Source organism: Rhipicephalus microplus, chromosome 4, assembly GCF_043290135.1.
Source record: "Rhipicephalus microplus isolate Deutch F79 chromosome 4, USDA_Rmic, whole genome shotgun sequence".
NCBI lineage: Eukaryota > Metazoa > Arthropoda > Arachnida > Ixodida > Ixodidae > Rhipicephalus > Rhipicephalus microplus.
The window spans coordinates 152682504-152704328 of record NC_134703.1 but is presented as its reverse complement, the minus strand read 5'-3'; the positions used below and the strand labels follow the sequence as shown (position 1 = coordinate 152704328).

Sequence of the window (21825 nt, the reverse complement as noted above, 5' to 3'; positions counted from 1 at the left end):
GGATCCCCAGCCTAGAGTCACTTCACAGCACAGGGTTCTTTGCTCTTGGATATTCCGACGAAATATCAAGCTAACTTGCTTCTAGAGACCAAAAGATCTGTGGAATAGCTATATCTGCCCGTGTACCCTATAGTTATATGAATAATACGTGCGTCGTAAGAGGAGTCCCAAGATGGTACTGAGACAAAGAGTTGCTAACCTATCTGAAATCTCGGGGCGTATACCACGCAAAAAGAATCATCCGTCGGGTCCAAACTTCGTCCTTCGAATGGGAGTCCTGGCGTATCTGTGGTGCTCACATTCCCTCCAAATTTGGAAAGCCCAGACAAGATCAACCTTGGTTTTACCACATATGAGCTGGAAGACTATGTGGAGACGCCACTACGTTGTTTCAAATGTCAGCGTTTCGGGCATGTCGCTAAGCACTGTCGTGGAGATCAGAGGTGCAAGCGCTGTGGAGGTCCTCGTGACTTCAAGACGTGTACAAGTAAAGAAAAACTTGTATGTGCTAACTGCAGCGGTGACCATCCAGCTAGTCATGGCCGATGTCCAGCACGGCAGCCGCTCAGCGAAGAAATAAGACGTTTGTTCTCGGCCCGAAGGCTGTAAGCGAATTATCGAACACAAGGAAAAAGACCGACGCGCCGCAACGTAGTGGCTTAGATAACGACCATGCAGAAAATTTTCTGCGCCTGAAATCGACACGAGACGTACCTGACCCAACGCAAAGGATTACTGTTGCTGAAGAATGTGTTCCAGAGCCCACCACGCGCACCTATGCCGCTGCATTGAACCGATGTAAAGCCATTGAAAGCAATCAACAGGAAAACATCGAGCAAGTGATTCGAGCTTTGTTCACGGCACTACGCTCACACGTCGCAAAGATGCCAGCGAGTTCTACGAAGGATATGTTGGAAGCAGTACTGGCTCTCGAGTCAGTGATACTGGGCCCTGCTTCCACGTATACACAGTAGAATAATGGCAACACCTCGCCCACCTGGCCCATTTCGTCCCTCAAAAGTGCCCTTAATAATGCAATGAAACTGTGCCGGTCTTCTGCAGCGTCTGTGTGAACTTAACGTATTCCTGCGAGACATTCCAATACCAATTTTAGACATCTCGGAAGCCGGCCTCCCAAATGGAAGGACGCCCACAGGATATATCCGACATTGCAATGAGCATACTATCCTTTGCAAATGGAAGCGCCACATTATACATAAGGCGGGAAGTGACTCACGTCGCATTACCAGTGCAAGACCTCTGTTCCAACTCACTGGAAGTCACTGCGGTGCAAGTGTGCATAGGAAAACGAAAACTGAGTGTAATATCGGTGTACATAAGCCCACACAAGAAGGTCCCTATAGAGGTTCTCCTAAAGGACATTTGCACTCGGTGTCCTGCTCCTCGAGTAATATGTGTCGACCTTAACGCACATCACCCGCTCATGGGAGATAAAGAGTGCTGATTCCCGAGGCAAGGAACTTTTGGCAACAGCGGATGTTGCTGACTTATGTGTGGCGAATGATGGCAAGCCAGCATTTTTTTCGGCCGCCAGATTTATGGAGTGTGATAGACCGTAGACATTCTGGCATCATCGGCAACGACCCCAGAAAGAATGAGCAGCGATCATTTCCCCATATTCACCAATATCATCGGATTCGAGACCATTGGTCGATATTTCTGCAATGTGAATCGCCGGGATACGTACAGAACAGCGCTGGACGAATACTCTGGTGAGCTGTTTGCAGACATGATACGAAGTAAGCGAGCGACGACATCACCACTAAAATTGCCCGATCATTTCCCTGCTCCTGACTTGAAGTTGAAGAAACTGTGCGCAGCGTGTAGAAGAGCGGAGCGGAAGCTCATGAGAAAAAAAAAAGGAAACCTATCGACGAAAACTGAACATAACCGGATAAATGCTGCAATTCACCGCCACAAAAAAAACTACGCAGAATTCAATGGGCTGTTTTTTGTGAAAATTTATCACCGTTTACATCCTTGACAAGAATATAAAGAGTCATAAATAGTCTTTCTGGAAAGATTTGCTCTCACAGACCGTTCAAAGCACTCGCTTTGAAGCATGGTAAAGTTTGCAAACCGTTGAAGAAGATTTTGCAGACGTATACACAGCTGACAGATCAGCAGAAGTGGTGATACCTCTGCTACCTAGAATATCCCATACAATGGATACGCCGTTCACATTTCGAGAGCTGGATATGGCGCTTAGCAAATTAAAGAGACGCTGTGCTGTGGGTCATGATATGATCGGCAATCAGATGCTGAAAAACCTGCCATGTGATCGAAGGCGCGCCCTTTTGGACATTTTTAATCATGTCTGGAGAACAGGAGAGATTCCATTTATATAAAAGACAGCATGGGTTGTGCCAGTGCTGAAGCCCGGAAAAGATCCTGCGAGCCTCACCTAATATCGACCGGTATTGCAAACATCACGCGCATCTAAGTTAATGGAGAGACTCATATGCACAAGACTAACTTGGTACCTTGAGTAACAAGGTAGATGGCCCGAGTGTATGACGGGATTTCGCCCACGACTGAGCACCCAGGACAGTGTATTTGACCTGCTCAGCCTCATCGAACACAACCGTGTCAGCGGATTCTCTATACCCGCCGTCTTCGTAGACGTTGCCTAAGCATCTGACTGTGTTTTTCAAACAGACATCGTCAACGGACTCCAAGCCATGAGTGTTTCTGGAAATGCTCTTTGTTCCGTACATGAATTTATCGGAGACCGGCGTGTCCGGGTTAAGCTTGTAAATGTCAAGAGCGAAGAGCGAAGCGTTTCCCTCAACATTCCACAAAGAAATGTCCTATCTTCCTTGCTTTTTAACGCTGCCATGACCAGCCTTCCTGGCACTCTGAAAGTAGCTCTGAAAGCAGTTATATCAATATGTACCGATGATATCTGCATCTGGATCTCAGGGTACCAACACAAACGTCTGGCCCGGATCGCATAGGGCGCCAGTTCTATCATTCAACGCCATGCTCCATGCTCTTCCCGGGGGTGCGGTGGAAGTCAACGCGCCTCTCGCTGAGTATCAGAGCCCATTCCATTCATCGTGTGACAAATGTTCGTTTCCTTGGCGTTACTATGGCGAAGAGCGGTTGATGGTATTATGGCCACATCCGTACAGAGACTCAACGCATATTGTCGCATGGCAGGTGTACGCTGGGGCAAGAATGATATGCTGATGCTTAAGCTGAACGCTGTGCTCATAACAAGCCGCATTTTTTACCAGCTGCCGCTGATATCGCCATCACCGAGCCAGTTTGAACGCTTGGAGGCACTGCACAGAAAGGGTCTTCAATTGGCGATGGGAGTCCCTCATACGACGTCAAACAAGATCAGTGATCAAGCAGAGTCTCTACCACTCCACCTCCTGGCTTCTCAGGCTTTGTTGACGTAGCTATCAAGACTTGGCGAGTCCTCCACAGGGACGGTCCTTCTCCGGCGGCTAAGAGGAAGACCTGACTCACATTTTTCCCGGCGCTCAACACATTTCGACATTGAAGCTTGAAATCGCCTCATCGGAGCCCTATCGACCTGCCATGGTCCATTTTGGACGTAGCATCTAACTTCAGGGTCCCTAAACTGCCGACGAAACGCACTGTTCCAAGTGAGGAAGCGAAGTCTGTGTTGTTAGACCATTTGAGCACTATCTACTGTGGTCACCTACAAATTTACACTGATGGATCGGTATGCGCACAGACGGATGGCTTAGCAGCGGCTTTCCGCATACCCTCCCTGGACGTGCCATGGTCGGGCTTTCTGGATCATGTTGTGTCTTCCACAACTGTAGAAAACGCAGCAATCACCGCGGCTTTGCGAAAATTGGAAACACTTTCTGCACGAGATGTGGTAGTGCTGACTGAGTCACAGTGGCGTTACAGCGACTGCATCAAGGGATACCTCGAGAAAAAGTCACAAGACAATCTCTGGCGCTCATAAAACACCTGATCGGCAAGAACTTCAATGTACAAGTTCAGTAGATATTATCCGAGGTTGGAATTGAAGGCAATGAAAAAGCTGATGCCCTTGCATGCGAATCGCGAACTTGCGTTCCAAAAATAAGAGCTAAAATTACCTGAACAACAACGATGTTATAAGCAGTCACTTCAGGGTGATCCGCAAGTTTCCGCATCAGTCATACGTAATCACGGACTTTCGAGAGAACAAGCGACGCTGCTTTATCGGGTATAAGAACCGACTCTGCATACACACCGGCTTGGTCATTCAAGACTAGGCAAGGCGCTTCCCCGTTTTGTGCTGTTTGTGCTGACATCGAACATTTCATTTGGCCGTTCCCGCAGTTTGACAGAGAAAGAAAGGAGACGATATGCAGCTTGCACAAAAGTTGTCACAAGCACCCGGCATTGGAAGATGTCATCTTTACTGAAGGACGCAAGGCAACGAGGAAGAGCGTGCAACCTATCCTGATTACTTTCCTGCGAGATACTGGACTGAGTGACATTTGGTGACTGACCCATTTAATTTAAGAAATGCTCAGGTGGAACAATCGCCAGCCTTTTAGGCAAGGCTAACCCCGCTTTTGCAACACCACTACCACCACCGGTGGCCGCGTTAGCCCAAGCATCGTAGAAAGCCTACATGACCGGCAGGTCATGAAGGCTTCCTAAACCGTCGGTTTCGCTTATGACATCCATCCTCACCAAACAGTTCTGCGGCTTGCACGTGCCTCACCTGGCTCTAACACCACGTTCCCCGCTTACGTTCGCCGCGAGACAAATCCCTGCTGGGCAGACAGGACGCACTATGCTTTTCCCTACAGTCTGGCCGAGGTGCTCGATAACTCTTTAACAGGCCTACAGGATGCGGTAATTAGCCGAAGTTTTGCATACAACCAGCGGCGCTCTTCTGAGTGCCACAACGCCTTCTCTAATTACGCTTTCTCGGTTAACTACTGCAACTACCACACGGCTTCCTTCAACCCCCAATATTGAACATTCGTCGACGCGATTAAGCCGTACCACCGAGCATAACGCGGTTGCATTCACGTTTAACAGTGCTATGGCTGCCAAACACAAATAAACATTGTACATTCCCTTTATACATCAATTCAGAGTAAACATTCAACTACTTCTGGTCGAACACGTTCTACATTAGTGTTATACCGATTCCTATGACGGCCGGATTAACCATACTTTTATATATTCGTTTAAGTATACCCTTTAGTCAGTTCTCAGCAGCATTAAAATAGCAGAAACGAACAGCTCTCACTTGTTTAGCCTCCGTATGACAGCCTTAAGCTCACGAAAGTCCGGCCTCTTGGTTGGGCTTCTTGTCCAGCACCGATCCATGAGACGCGAGAGGTCATCACTGTCTTCGTGCCCACACCGATCTTTCCAGTCGCAGCAGTCAATCACACTCTTTGAGCCTGTGCGAAAAAAAAAGAGCAGTTAAGTCGCGAGCCCCTTTAAAGGAAAATTTGCTGCAACTTTCCCGCAAAAAAACGCTTGGTTTATCTGTAGTCATTCTCCGCTAAAGAACCACGTCGTTTGACAACTATAAATATTTCGTTTAGAAAAGGAGAATTTCGATGCAGTGGAAGTGATTGAACGAACCACCGGGCATGCCCACACAATATGGAAATAATTCGTAAGCGGGTGATCACAGTGTGGGCATTCCCCGGAGAACGCTGGAATGAAATGTCTAAGTATTGCCAGGCACAATACAGGCTTCGTGTATAGGCGTAAGAGCCAGTGCTCGTCAACCTTATTTAGGCCCGTCGCCGAGAGCGGAAATTCGGGTCTGTTTGATTATTACACCACTGTGATCTCATGAAAGTAGGCGACCGTATTAGGTTCTGTATAGTCAGCTGATAGAAGACGAGGAGGTTTTCGGTAATCAAGCGCGCGGGCCGAGTCATCAGCAGCCTCGTTACCAACTAATTCTGCGAAAGCTGGCGTCCAGATGACTATGCGTGTGTTCGGGCGGTGCAGGTAATAGCAGTCCTTCGAGATTCGAGCAGCTCGAATGGTGATGTGGCCTTTCGTGAGATTTCGGCACGCACACCGCGAATAGCTAATAACCAGTCCAGGTGCGGGGTCCACTGCGGCGAGAGCTATGGCAACTTCCTCCGCGTGAGTAATGTCCCGGGCTCAAAACCTGACCTCTTGAACAAGCATGTTTTGATAAACTAGGCTGCCGTGTACCACCTCTCGTGGTGAGTGCCGGACGCGTCCATGTAGAAGACTCCAAAACAGGACCCATGACGTCCTTGCAAGGCTGTAACCCGCGCAGTTCGCCTGCCTTCGTGAGTCTTCTTAGCCATGTTTTGAGGCAGCGGCTTGAAACCAACGCACCACGCCCATCCTCTGTGATCATGGTCCACTCTGCTGCCTGATAAGTGTAGGACATATGGAGGTAGCGTAAGAGACATCTTCCAGCGTGCGACTTGGTAAGCCGCAAATACTGCTTGCTGAGATGGGCCTCTTTGAGTTCTCCGTACGTGTTCGTCATGCCCAAATCTGCAAGACGCTGGTCAGATATCGAGATCGGGGGTGTGCTTGCATATTTTGGGATGAATTCATTCAAGCGCACTCACATCACATTGTCGCCTATAGGATGTCATCTATAGGATGTGAAATACATCATTCGACTAGTCACAAAAGTGCAAGCGAGGCGCGCCGCATCGCGGCTTCTGAGACCCCCTCGCTTGTTCGAGACCCGACGGATCATGCGGCCTATCTGATTCCTGGTCGCACGTAGCTTGTGCTGGGTTCCGCCAACGTTTCGTGACTCCTGTGTATAAAGAGCCCCGTGACGCGGATTTCTTCCCGCTTCGGGGTTGGGGTTGCGGGCGGACTATGAGATCCAGCACAATTGGTGCTCTTCTTGGCGGCGCGATTCGCTTGGTTGCCAACAAGTAAGGACCTTTTTCTTGAAAGACATGACAACATAAGATATATTCATGAAACACATTTATAGAAGAGTTTTCGGGGGGGGGGGGGGTCAAAGGCACCCCTCTTATGTAATTCAGGCATCTGATAAATAAAAATTGAAATGGTGTTCGACCGATGCTGTTTTGGAATACATATGATTAGACATGCATATTCATTTGAATCCATATAGGACTTGATAGCAATACTGAGTAGACAAAACAATAGGTCAGAAAAAAGTGGAACTCGCTCGAACTCACTCAATGAATGTATTTTGCGCTTTGGACTCACTCGAAGTCCGACTCACTATAATTTTCTTAAACGCGACTCACTCAGACTCACACTCGTGAAATTTTTTTAACGGACTCACACATACTCAAGCTCACCGATATGTTTACTCAGCCTGACTCACTTAAACTCAGATACATAGATTGATCTAAGTCGGATCGAGTTCGAGTGAGCTGACTCATCAGTGAGTTCGCAGAACCATGTGCACAGTGAATGGAGGTAAAATCATGGTCAGAAGCAAAAAAGAGTGAAAGAAAACGCAGTTAACAGCTCCCGAAAAACTAAAAATGTCCTGACGTAAAGTGCGTGGATGCGATAGTTTGCACTCGATTATTAGGCTGCTCAACTCAAACGGTAGACACAGCACACGTGGAATTGACTAGGACCAGCGCGAACTTCTAGCTAATCTTTATTACAAGAAACGCAAATAGAGCTTCTTCCGCAACGATTTGACAATGGTTAGTGTTGTCACGGGGTTTTCCTCGCCCACTAGCTTCAGTTTTTTGTTGTTGATGGTCATCAAACATATTGGGCTCATGCGGACACTGTCCATCAGCGATGATACTTTTTAATAAATGTTGAAAGTTACCAGTAATTCTTCATCTCATCTGTCTTAATTGTTTATTTCATTTATTGTGCTTTATTTCTACAATTAAACTACTGCCTTCTGTGCAGCCGGCTTTATGCATTATACTACCAACATTGGTTCATCACTCATTTACCAGAAAAGTGCACAGGTTTTTGGATCTTGAAACGCAGGGCAGGGACCATATTTGGCCTTGCCTGAGGATAGAAGGTTTCACCAGCTACAAGTCCACCAGAAACCTCAAATACACCGATTGGACAAAATTTAATGTGTTAATAGAAGACTGTAGTAGCGACGGCTCATTTTATAACCTAGAAGATTCGATAAAGGATGCCCTGCATAATACCTCGCATTCACTATTGACTAGTTACAGGCTCACCGATTTCGACATCAAGCTTGAGAAACTTCGTGCGATACGTCGTCGTGCGGAACGTAGGTACAGACGGACAAAGTTCATGGATGATTTTGAGGCTGGCGAGGTGCATTCAACAGAAAATACAATGGCACATAGATAAACTGGCTTGGCGACGTTGGACATCCTTCTGCGAGTCACTGGATGCACGAAAGTCTCTAACACTGATATGGAGAGCTGTCCGGGGTCTTAGCACAACGTTCGGTTAGCGACACTTGTTTACATATCTGGCGCTTCACCTACAATGCAGAGAGATTGATGTCGCAGAATTCTTCTGTTGAAGAATAGCCAGCGAGTGTAATTTCACGGAAACAAGATTGGAAACACTTGAAAACCCACCGCCCTCACGTGATCCCTGTATGGAGTGGCAATTTTTTATGGATGAGCTAGAAGCGGCACTGGCACTGTGCAGACGTTCTTTAGCACCCGGACCTGACGACATTGCATACCGTGCCCTTTGTAAACTTGGAGACGAAGCTCGGAAGACACTTTTGCGCCTATACAACAACACCTGGTAGACTTGTATGGTTCCCCAAGCATGGAAGTCAAGTAGCCTCATTCCACTTCTAAAAGCTGGTAAATCTCCTTTGGATATTGCCTCATACCGTCCTATCGCAATTGCCAGTTGTGTAGGAAAATCAATGGAAAGAATGATTCTAACATGAATGGAATGGTATTTCAAGCACTACCAAATCTATCCAGTATCCATGACCGGATTCGGGCGCAGCCATTCGTCAGTCGACAACGCGTTGTTGATCTGGTGACATTGGTTGAACACCAGAAAGTCTGTAAGAGACTTTGTGCGGCCCTGTTTCTAGACATTGAGGAGGCTTACGACAATGTCACCCATGAAGCCATCCTTAGTGCTTTGGAAACAGTGGGTCTTGGTGGCAAGATATATATGTGGATGTACAACTACTTACAGCTGAGATCATTCTATGTGATGGCAGCGAATGGCTGAACAGCTGATTATTACAGCAGCCAAGGAGACTCTCCAGGAGGAGTGCTATGCCCTACGCTTTTCAACCTAACAGTCATTGGACTAGTCGAGCACCTACCAAGCACTGTAGAACTTTCTATTCCCTCTCCGCTCTCTTTCATCTCTCCTATCCCTCTCCCATGCGCAGGATAGCAAACCGGCTGCCTATAGGCTGGTTAACCTTCTTGCCTTTCTTTTCCCTCTATTTTCCTTCCTTTCTTCCTTCTATCTACGCTGACAGACATCAGGTGGGACAAGGCTTCATCTTTGCGCCAGCCTTCAGAATGCTGCTACAACGACGTCATGCTACCTTCGTAAACAAGGTATCGAGGTGCCCTGCGGAAAATGTGCAGTGGTAGCGTTCACGCAGTAACGAATGTCTGTTTACAGCATATCAATAAACAGAGAACACATATCGTTCAGCAGAAGCCACAGGTTTATGGGAGTCATAATAGACAAAAACCTGTCATGAACTTCACACGTGAACTACGTGAAGAAGCGGCTGATCGCAACACGTCACATGTTCAATTTTCTTGCTGGAAAGAAATGGGGAGTGCCCATACCATCCATGCTACAACTGTATATAAAGTGCTGTTTGTCGGTTTTTCGCGGTACAGCTTACCTGCAATATCTAACACCGACAAGACCAACCTGGGCAAAATTCAGAGCATTCAAGCCGAAGAACTTAATATATGCCTTGGATTACCCTTAGGTACTTCAATGGCTGAAACCATTGCCATAGCTCAAGATCACTCAATCAATGCGCATATTACTACAGAGACAATGCGCATGTACCTCAGGCATTATGCCAGGAAACCTTCCCACCACCTGAGGAGCCTCGCTGCCGAAAGGCCCCACACGACATCCGATGCCACTGTCTGCAAGCATAGCTCATCGTTTACTGAGGCGTACGCACCTGCATCAAAGACACTGCTTCCTTATTTTCAGCTTGAGCCGGCCACGAGTTTACCAAGTGATCCCAGGAATGCGGAGAAAATCGGACTTACCGACACATGCCCTAAAACAACTGAGTCTGTTCCCACTGCACCAAAACTACACACACCGCGTGCACATTTACACGGATGACTGGACTACGTCATGCAGTTCATGTAGAGCAGTGTTTATGCCATCACAAGGGGTAACTCGCCGTTTTAATAAGACTTTACATGTGACGACGTCCATGACAACAGAACTCGAAGCTCTGCGTAGTGCACTGGAACTCACGAATTTCGAAGAAAGACCGAGTGAATGGGCCGTGTTTTCTGACTAAAAACCAGCGTTACAGTGCCTGCAATCAGTTCTCCGACGCGGATGCCACGACTGATTGACTTACCAAACCGTGAAACTCCACCACCTTTTAATACAAAAAGGCCACGACATCGTATTTCAATGGTTACCTGGGCATTGTGGTATAACTGGAAATGGTTCAGCAGAACATGCTGTTTACACGTCACATGAAAAAGCAAACAGCATTCCGATTCCGCTTTCAAGAGTGGACGCGGCGAGGCAGATTCGTCAACTGGCCCGCAATATCACAGTGACTGAATGGAACTCACCAAGCACACGACGTACAAGACTACAGGAACCTGATCCTTCCCTACAATTCCGGCCTCCACCCGGCCTACATCGACGTGAATCTTCGCTTCTCTATCGCCTTTGGCTGGGAGTTGCTTTCACGAAAGCTTGTACCACGTTAATCGGAATGACTGACAGTGCGGCATGTGATGTCTGCGGCACCATTGAAAATATTGAATATCTGGTGTGCCACTGTCCTCAATTTGCCTCAGACAGACAAGTACATGCCAATGCGATGGGGCGACTGGATTATCAGCCTCTTTCTGTGCAGGTGCTATTACAGCACCACCCACATCCCTCGACAGCCGACAAGGCAGTGAAAGCCCTCTGGTGTTTCTTAAGAAAAATGGGTTTGAGTGAATGCCTCTGACTTGCGGTGGACTTCTACGCGCTGCAGTGAAATTACTGTCAGTCTCTCCGTTTTTTTCCTGCTCCTCACTACTTCTCATCTTTTTTTGTACCCTTCCCTAATCACCCAGTGTAGGGTAGCCAAACGGATGTCTTTCTGGTAACCTCCCTGCTTTCTTCCTTTTGTTGATTCCCTCCTACCAGCATTTTGTTTTATTTGCAAACAAATACATAAATTTCCCGCTAGAGGTATAGCATAAAGCCTCCTGATAGCAAATAGCTTCTTTCAGTGACAAAGTATTCAACGTTTCGATTGCATGTTACATTAGCCCATTTTTATATCATTATATCATTAGAATATGTAGTTAAGAATAGCTTTTAGGAATTATATAATCAGGATTGTTGTGAACTAAACATATACTCGAATCTACGAGGGCATGTATTGTAATATATAGTATCATATTTCATTGTTATTCGACAGAAGACGTCAATATTATAATAACTTCCTCCCCTCAATATAGCTTGACTTCTTTGATAGCTTAAATCGGTGCTGTAATTTAGCGAGTTCTCGTGTTCGCGATGATGCGCATGAGAAATGAGCAGCCAACTGTTATCTGCTAATAATTATATAATTAGCCCCCATGAAGCCTTCCTCCATTTATGTGCACGTTTCATCTACATAGGCGTCCTTCATAACCATATCGGAATGCTGGGACCTTCAACTGCGACATTTACAGTTATGTAGCCTGTCTTGCATTTACTTGAAGTTGAGAGCCATGCACAGGGGAGGCTTGCCGGCAATGTCACACACTCAAGGCAGTGGTATATCTATCTGTACTTTGTCATTTGGCGCGAAAAGCTTTTATTTCCAGAGTCAATAAAGAATGCGATAAAACCTTGAATGACTGAGAAAAAGAGCGCACGCACGCACGCACGCGCGCACACACACACGCACACACACACACACACACACACACACACACACACACACGTGCACACACACACACGCCCAGCCGTGGTGGTCTAGTGGCTAAGGTACTCGGCTGCTGACCCGCAGGTCGCGGGATCGAATCCCGGCTGCGGCGGCTGCATTTCCGATGGAGGCGGGAATGTTGTAGGCCCGTGTGCTCAGATTTCGGTGCACGTTAAAGAACCCCGGGTGGTCGAAATTTCCGGAGCCCTCCACTACGGCGTCTCTCATAACCATATGGTGGCTTTGGGACGTTACACCCTACATATCAATCAATCACACACACACATACACACACGCACACGACTGAATTGGGTGACAACACAGCTTGAGCTGCTTCCCGTACGGTGGGACATTGCTACGAAAGCCCAGTGTTCTTCGTTTGGTCATGCGAACGTTGACTGTGATCTACTTGTAAGCGCTATATTACCAATAAGCATTATTTACGTACTTCGCAACTCGTTACAACTGGATAGCTGCAAGAGACCATTCTCAAAGACAACGGATGGATGAATGAAAAGAACAATACGCGTACAATAAATTTTGGAATACATAATAAATGTATCTTCAGTTCAGTTTACATTTATTTCGCAATTCAAAGTACAGTGCACGTAATAGCTGGAGTTGGTTGTTTCCTATTTACAGATTTCATCCGCCTGTTTTGATATGCAACAGCAGGTTCAATAAAAATAAAAATCAATAGCTGTCCTATCATCAGTGCATATTTGTTGTCTGTATAGTTAGATAAGTACAGGCTGCTCACTTCCCCTTATTTCACTAAATGGCGTCTTCAGCGCCGCATTGAAACCCTCTCATGATTCAGAATTTATTAGCGTCTGTCAGGAGCAATCGGATTTCTCAGCACAGTAATCCCCGGACAATCCACTTTGAGCCGCTACATTCGTTTATACGAGTAGAGTGTCTAAAGAATAAAAAGTATAGGTACGAGACAGAAGAAAAAAACATGAAAAAAAGGGAGCGAGCCAAATCGGTCCTAGAGAGAGCTGTTTTCAAACTTTGATCCCTCCTAACGACGCCGCGAGAATGCCACGCTGCGTCTTCTTCCTCCCTAATAACCTCCAGTATAGGCTGTACTTAACGAGATGACGTCTTTCGTAGTGAAAAAAGTGGCCCTATGAGCTTATTTTAGGCTAGTCGTTACCTTATTGGTAATTGCGAAGATTCTAGCGGCACGTGGCCTATATGTCACCCATTACGAGAAACGTGCCGCGCCTTGGCAGCTAAATAGGCGATCGTAAAGGAAGAGCGCGGAGACCACACAGCCTGTAACACTTTCAACGCAAACCCACCAGCGCCGAAGTTGCAGCGTAGTTCTGTCCGCGGGCGGTGTTATCATGGCCGGCAGGTAATACACGGGCTGTCTGCGTCGAAAGCAAGTCGTTTGGAAGCGGCTAGACGGGTGAATATTTAACCGCGAAATTATACAGAGAAAAGCTGCTTAGAACAGACAGGCTGTCTTATATTAGTGGCGACTGGATTGAAGCCATGAATTATAGATAAGGACTTCATTTATTTTACGATGGTACGCTTCGCAACTCACAAGTGTCGTATAGCTTGCTTGAAGCCTGGTTTCGGTGCTCCAACAGATGATCAGCTGCGCAGTCGGCATGAAAGATTTACTCATTGTGCAGCCTGGGGAAAAGAATATTTTCGTGGCTACGGTTGGCACAATGATTGTAGCACTTCAGTCTAGCATGTTCATGCGCACGTAAAGAAATCAGTAATGCACAGTTGTACTAGGTACTGTGATAAATTACTAGACATTTTTCACAAGGCCTGACCACACACTCAAAGTAAGAGTAGTATGACGCCGACTGTACGCTGCGTCTGTTTAAAAACGGTGGGTCCAGTCACCGTTTCGGCCAAATCCTCTGTTTTTTTTTTAAAGCAGCAAGTCATTTTACCTACGTAAATCAAAAGTGAGAAAGTGAGTTGCTATGATATACGTATAACGCCACCGTATTTAAGTTTTTATGATGATGCAACCTCTACAAAGAACCATCAGAACGGTCGCGTCCCGGCATACCGTGCTTATACTCGCATACTATAGCTGTTGGCATGAGGGAATCTTAACTATAGTGAGTTCGCTAAATGATCGCTATAACGAGTGAGTGTTGACTGATGGTCGAATCGTCATTACTGTTGGTAGGTTTTGGCTAATTCTAAGTATTATAGGTTATATATTGCGAATATAAGCTAGTGTTGGCAAAGCTATAGTACGCATTGGCTAATATTATATGCGGCTAAGTGTTGACTTAATATATCAAGTATTGGGTAGCTATAGTAGGTATTGGCGACTGGTGGACTAGTTGGGGCTGCATATACATCTTTACGTTTAGCCTTTAGGTGTAGGCATAGTCATGCTGTGTCATCTCACTCTACTCCTAAAGATATAAACTAATGCTTTATAGCGTAGGCAACGTGCTGTTGTAACGGCAACATTGGCGGCACCTGTTCAGACTCCCTCGGTGCTGCCACATATAAGTAGAACAGAACCTCAGTTTGTTCTGCCTGACTTCTTAGCAGCGTATACTTCGGGCTGTTCCTTTCTTTTATTTTTACGGCTACCTAAGCATTCCTGGATTACGATGATTGTTTGCACACTATGCGTGCACCCTATGAAAGTCGCAAAGAAACAATTACCTCAAAAAGCAAGGAATCACGGAGTCCAAGTTATGAGTTTTTTTTTTCTTTTGCCGCTATTGATCTGTTTGCATGTGCCCTAAAGAAGATATGACACTCTATTTTCACTCATAATATGTGTTATGTGGTTCAATTCCTGGCTTTTCACAAAAAAAACTCGCAGTATTTCAGCTAATTTGACCCACCATATACTTACAATATATTTTTATAAACACGTGAGCGGCTCGAGTGTCTGACAACACTGCAGCACTCGGGAGCCGTAGTCGTAAAAAGCCACTTGCTTCGGAAGCGCCTGCAGTGTGTTCCAGCCAAGGATCTTGTTTCACTTGCACGTACAATTGAGTTGTTTTAGCTTTGTTCAGCGTGGCATAGAAACTTGAACCATTCTAAGCGGATAAAACTTATGCAGAAGATGACGACTCCACTCGATCAATTATGACGTCACATACGCCATGACAAGATGGCCGTCGCTGACAGTAAGTGAGGTTTGTAGCCGGTGACATCTAGGGCTCATTTAGCCTTTTACAGTGGCTCGTGACCGGAACTAGGCGGGGACATTCACCCAAATCCGTGAACAAGTCGTTGGACTTTTTAGAAATAAAGGTGTTTTTTTCTTTTTCTGTATATATGTATGTAAAGGCGCAATAGTATGTAAAGGCGCAATAGTATGTATATGTACGTAAAGGCGAAATTTTCTGTATGTATGTATGTATGTATGTATGTAAAGGCGCAATAGACCCTCCTATGCTATTTTTCGCTGAAAACCACGCTTTCGTTGCTCACCGTCTCCTGGACCCTTCAAGAATAGTTTAGCGTGCCTTAAGATTCACTCTTATTCCTGGTTCAATTCGTCCTCTGCTTTTTCCTTCGCTACGGCAACCACGAGGTCTGCCGGGTCCTCATTCTCAGGGCCTGAGCTGTCGCAGAGGTTACCATAGCGGTCCTGGAATAGGGACCCTTCTGGTTTTCCTTGAATTTTCATAATAAAATGTTTTGATCATCATAATAATCATCATCAAATAACACACAAAAAATTTATTTCACGAGAGCTTAAGTGATTTACTGCAGACATGAATAGATATGTTGTTGACCCCCTCTGCTTCCTAATTTGCCCACTTTTCCTCCATTATGTTGGGTCGGAATAGAGGGCACGAAGCATAGGCGTATCAGTCCGGGGGAGGGGGCAAGGCGAGCGCTAGCCCCCCCCCCACCCCCCCATGAAGAGGTAGAAGGGCTGAGCCCCACCACTTCCGACAGTGCTCAATGTTGACTGCACGATGATGAAAGAAACAGCTAAGCCAATGTTTTCTTTGCCCACAGTAATATCTCAGTTATAATGTTACAAGGGGATCAATATATTACGAGAAAATGTTACATATAATGAAATATTTCCAACAATTCTGCTGTGAAGATTTTTCTAGTAGACTCTTTGCGGTGCGGACAGCTGTACAATGTTTTCGCGCCTTCTGCTGTAGCATTGCAGATCAGGCTAGATAAGATTACATCCCGGGCTCATGCTTTTATTCTGCTGTGCCTGTGTTAAGACGATGGCGTTCCAAACACTGTGATCAGACTCAACTCCGTCTTTAAGGTATAAGGCAAATATATTTGTTGATTTAACTGCGCTTGGAAGCGCCCTGCTGTCCTTGAGCGTCCCCGCGTCTCTCTTTTCGCTCGCGCCCTTCTTCTTTCTCGTTTCCTTGTCCCAGCCCGGAACGTGAAAATAATCAACATTCCCAGCCACGCAAAGTTAAACACATAGTTCAAGTGGGTGCAGTCTTTGTATCCGCCTGATCGCAAGGTGACCGCCTTGCAACTTGATCTTGCAGGAACAAATAAGACCGTCGGCACTGCGATACACTTCCGTGACCCTTCCACGCTTCCATAGCTGGCGTGGCGTGTTGACCGCATGTACGAGAACGATGTCCCCTTGCTTTAATACTGTAGTTGATTTCGAGTCGGTAAAGTGCGCAGATCGTAATTGCAACAGGTATTCGTCATAGTACGTAACATGTCTTACACATTGACCAGCAAGGTTGTGCCGGTGAGAGATTTCTCCTGTACGTTGATGAACAAGAAAAAATTCGCAGCGTGTGCGTTAACTAAAAGCCGAATTCTCCTGTCCCTCAATCTCCATTAGCAGCCATTGGCATGTACATTGAGCACTATCTGACAAAAAGGGGTTGATACGTTATAATCGAAGGGCGTAACTTCCTTGGTTCCTTGGAAAAATTTAGCGAGCGTTGAACCGCAGTGCCATTAATGCAGTAAACTAGAATATACCATGAACTCGAGGTGGTTAAAGGTGGGAAGTAGACACGAAGCGCAAGCCGTAAAAAAGTGTGCGTGTGCCTCCCTTCGTTCAGTCCTTGGAATGTCCGCTGGATGGTGGTGTTTTTATATGAAGAATATATGATGAAAAGGTGCGAGGTGGTGGTACTTGGAGTCTTGAATAGGTGAACGAACGGACACACAGATAGATGCATGGACGGACGCACCGATGGCTGCATGGACGGATGGACGCATGGACAGACGGAGGAGCGGATGCATGGACGAAAGCAGGGACGCACGCACAGAAGAAGATACGGACGCACGAACAGACGCACGCACGGACGGGCGGATGGACGCACGGGCGACCACACAGACGCACGCATGGATGGACGGAAGCAAGAACGAATAGATGGACGGATGCTTCGCCCCACTATCCATCATTCACTCCGTGGATATGCTGCCATATTTTTTTTTTAACTTTCTCTTTCAGGACCTTCCATTTTGGGGTACTCTTTGGCCGTTGCCAAGTGCTCGCTGTCACAGTTAGGACATCGAGATCAGACTCACCCGCAAGGAGACCAACAGCCCTATTCTATGCCGCATAATGGAATCCGCCGGCGTGTCGACAGTCCCTTCTGCGCTGCTTGTGGCTCCTGTGAAACACTTGAGCATCTCATAGTGCACTGTCCAGCATTGACTACGCAGCGGGCTTTGATTATTAAAGAATATAAATTCCTGGGAATTAAGTGCACGACCGTAGACGATCACCTCTTTCCGAAAGGTTGTGCTTCCACACGCAACCAAGCCCATCGAGCTCTCTTGACTTTTATGGACCAATCGTACCTGGCCACACGTTTATAGTCAACTTTTTTTCATTTTTTACTCATACTTGCAGACGTATTAGTCATTTTTTCTTTACTTCCCTTTCTTCTCTTTTTTCACTCTTATCTTTGTTTCCTCTATTTCTTCCCTCCTCCTGAAAGAGTGAGCAAACGTTGCGCCCATTATTGTGGCAGTTGCCAGCTTGCTCTTTCCCTCTTTCTCTGTGTCCTTGTGTATCTGTGTATACAAATCAAATAAATAAATAATTTGTCACCCACTATATATATATATATATATATATATATATATATATATATATATATATATATATATATATATATATATATATATATATATATACATGTGGGAAGAAGTGCATATCTAAGTGCTCGTTTTTCCGTGTTTTGACACAATAATAATGAGATCTAACAGACAATAATGCCAAGGATATATATATATTCTTACAAGAAAACGTATATTTACAAATATTTACAACGATTACACGCGATCACAATGCCTGGCGCACTGGCGGGCTGGAACCAGTCTCTGTCCACTTCGTAGTCTTTCCTTTTAGCCAGGGACCCTCTACCGCTTTATGCCCCAATCCCACTACTGCCTTGTGGCACTACCCCGCGGCGTTAAAGCGCCGACCCGGCACTTGTCACGAAAGGGGAGTGTTGGGTGACACATAAGGCTTCAGTCTGACGACGTGCACAACAGTAGATGGTGGTGGCATTGAGTGCGCTTCGTCGACGACTCGCTGTATCTCGTAGGTGAGGTTGCTGATCTTGCGAAGGACTTTGTATGGTCCGTCATAGCGAAATAAAAGTTTTTCGGAGAGGCCGATGTGACGACATGGGGTCCACAAGAGTACGAGACAACCTGGTGCATACGAAACTTCACGGTGGTGACGATCGTATCGATCTTTCTGAGAGGCTTGAGAAAGCATGAGTCGTTCTCGGGCAATCTGTCGTGCTGCGTCGGCTCGCTCTATGGCATCGCGGACGTATGTGACAGGGGAGCTTGAACCAGCGGGAAGGAGTGTATCAAGAGGCAGAGAGGGTTCCCGTCCATAAAGAAGGTAGAACGGGGAATAGCCTGCGGTGTCATGTCTGGAGGAGTTGTAAGCGAAGGTGACGTAGGGTAACGTTGCGTCCCAGTCACGGTGGTCTGGAGAAACATACATTGACAACATGTCCGTGATAGTGCGATTCAGGCGCTCTGTAAGTCCATTAGTTTGTGGATGGTATGCCGTTGTGAACTTGTGGTTCGTGGAACAGGAACGTACGATATCCTGGACGACGCGAGATAAAAAGTATCGGCCTTGGTCAGTAACGAGCTGTCGAGGAGCGCCGTGATGCAATATGATGTCATGTAGCAGAAAGTCGGCGACATCGGTAGCGCAGCTGGTTGGAAGAGCGCGGGTGATCGCATAACGTGTCGCGTAGTCAGTCGCCACGGCAACCCATTTGTTCCCGGATGCAGAAGTGGGAAATGGCCCGAGAAGGTCGAGCCCTACGCGGTAGAATGGTTCAGCAGGGATCTCAATAGGGTTAAGAAGGCCAGCTGGAAGCGATGTTGGTCGTTTTCGACGTTGACAAAGGTCGCAGCTGGCAACATACTTTTGCACCGAGCGATATAGGCGTGGCCAGAAAAAACGGCGCCGGACGCGATCATAAGTGCGAGTGACTTCCAGGTGACCAGCGGCAGGTTCATCGTGAAGCTGTCGGAGAACATCTACACGCAAATGGGAAGGCACGACGAGAAGGCGGTCAGGGCCGTTAGGGCGCATGTTGTGGCGGTAGAGAACTCCTTCATGAAGGAAATACAAGTTCAGAGAAGTGGGTGGAGTAGCCGAACTCAGGCTTTCTATGATGGGAAGTAAATCCGGGTCGCGGCGTTGCTCAGAAGCGATATCAAGAAAGTCTGATATTGATAAGACGCAAGCCTCCGTAGCTCTCTCTGTGGCGTCTGGTGGATCCACTGGATACCGTGACAGGCAGTCGGCGTCTTGATGGAGGTGATCAGATTTATACACGACCGAGAAGGTGTATTCTTGGAGGCGTAGAGACCAACGACCGAGACGTCCCGTGGGATCCTTTAGCGAGGAAAGCCAGCAGAGTGCATGGTGATCAGTTACAACAGTAAAACTGCGGCCGAAGAGGTACGGGCGAAATTTAGCGGCAGCCCAAACAAGAGCAAGACACTCTCTTTCGGTGATTGAATAATTCCTCTCGGCAGGGGATAAAAGGCGGCTGGCGTAGGCGATGACACAGTCACGTCCATGCTGACGCTGAGCTAAAACAGCACCAATTCCGTGGCCACTCGCGTCCGTACGAACTTCTGTCGGGGCAGTCTGATCGAAGTGGGCTAATATTGGCGTAGTCGTGAGGGCTGCAATGAGCGCCGAAAATGCAGCACTCTGAGGCGAATTCCAAGTAAATGGGACGTCTTTTTTAAGAAGCTCGGTGAGAGGCCGCGCAATATCGGCGAAATTTCGGATGAAGCGGCGAAAATAGGAGCACAAACCAAGGAAGCTCCGGACATCCTTATGAGAAGAGGGCACGGGAAATTGAGTCAATGCGCGAATTTTGTCCGGATCGGGCTGTACCCCAGATGCGTTAACGAGGTGACCAAGTACAGCTATTTCGCGACGGCCGAAACGGCATTTGGAAGAGTTCAGTTGGAGACCAGCGTTGCGAAATACTTGGAGAATACTGGACAGTCGCTCTAGATGGCTTGCGAACGTCGGTGAAAAAACAATTATATCATCCAAGTAGCATAAGCAAGTGGACCATTTGAAGCCGCGCAGAAGGGAGTCCATCATGCGCTCAAAGGTGGCCGGCGCATTACAAAGCCCAAACGGCATTACTTTAAATTGATATAAGCCATCGGGGGTTACAAATGCTGTTTTTTCTCGGTCCCGTGGGTCAACAGCGATCTGCCAATAACCAGATCGAAGGTCAATGGACGAGAAAAACTTTGCGCCATGAAGGCAGTCAAGGGCGTCATCTATTCTTGGTAAAGGGTAAACGTCCTTCTTAGTGACCTTGTTGAGATGTCTATAGTCGACGAAAAACCGCCATGTGTTGTCCTTCTTCTTGACAAGCACTACCGGGGATGCCCACGGACTAGATGAGTGTTCGACGACGCCTTTGGCGAGCATTTTCTCGACCTCTTTCTGGATGACAGAGCGTTCGGCGGCGGAGACGCGGTAAGGGCGGCGATGAATTGGGTTGGCATCGCCGGTGTTGATGTGATGGGTCACAACTGATGTCTGGCCTAAAGGGCGGTTGTCAAGATCGAATATGTCCGCATAGGATGTCAACAGACGGTGGAGGTCTTGTGCTTCGGAGGGCGAAAGATCTGGCGCTATCATTTTGGCAATGTCAATGCTTGACAGGTTGGGCGCAGTGAGCAAGTTGACATGCGGTGTAGGTTGCTGAGCCGACAGTTCAGAAATATCACACTCTTGCAGCGACGACATGACGCCTAGTTTAATACCAGCAGGCAGCACATGCGTGGAGAAACCAAAGTTCAAAAGAGACAGATGGGTCTGATTGTGGCATACTCTCACCACGGTGTGCGGGACAGCAATGGAGTGCTTTAGCACAACGTCGGTAATAGGTGAAACGACATATTCACCATCGCGCACAGGCGGATCACACACGAGCTGCACGTAAGTCGCGGCTTGCGGCGGAAGATGCAGGAACTCGGTGGCACAAAGGCGACTTTGAGCGTCATGGGCAACAGCGGCGTCAAAAGGCAGTTCCAACTGAAGAAGACCTGTCGAGCAGTCGATAAGGGCGGAGTGCGCAGAGAGAAAGTCGAGGCCAAGAATCACGTCATGTGGGCACTGCTCAAGCACGGTGAACAATACGACGGTCTGGCGCCCAGCAATACATACGCGAGAGGTACACATGCCGAGAACGGCAGATGTGCTCCCATCGGCAAGCATTACTGCGCACTTAATAGGAGGCGTGATCACT

At 47.1% G+C, this 21825-nt stretch overlaps 1 protein-coding gene across 1 annotated transcript in view; it reads right to left on the bottom strand.

Annotated features, from left to right (window-relative positions):
* LOC119172915 (atrial natriuretic peptide receptor 1) overlaps positions 1-21825 on the bottom strand; it is a 433548-nt gene that overhangs the window by 294342 nt on the left and 117381 nt on the right. The window contains exon 2 of the mRNA XM_075893770.1: positions 5261-5417. Within this exon, the coding sequence (XP_075749885.1) occupies positions 5261-5417 (157 nt within the window). The remainder of the gene's footprint in view (positions 1-5260; positions 5418-21825) is intronic.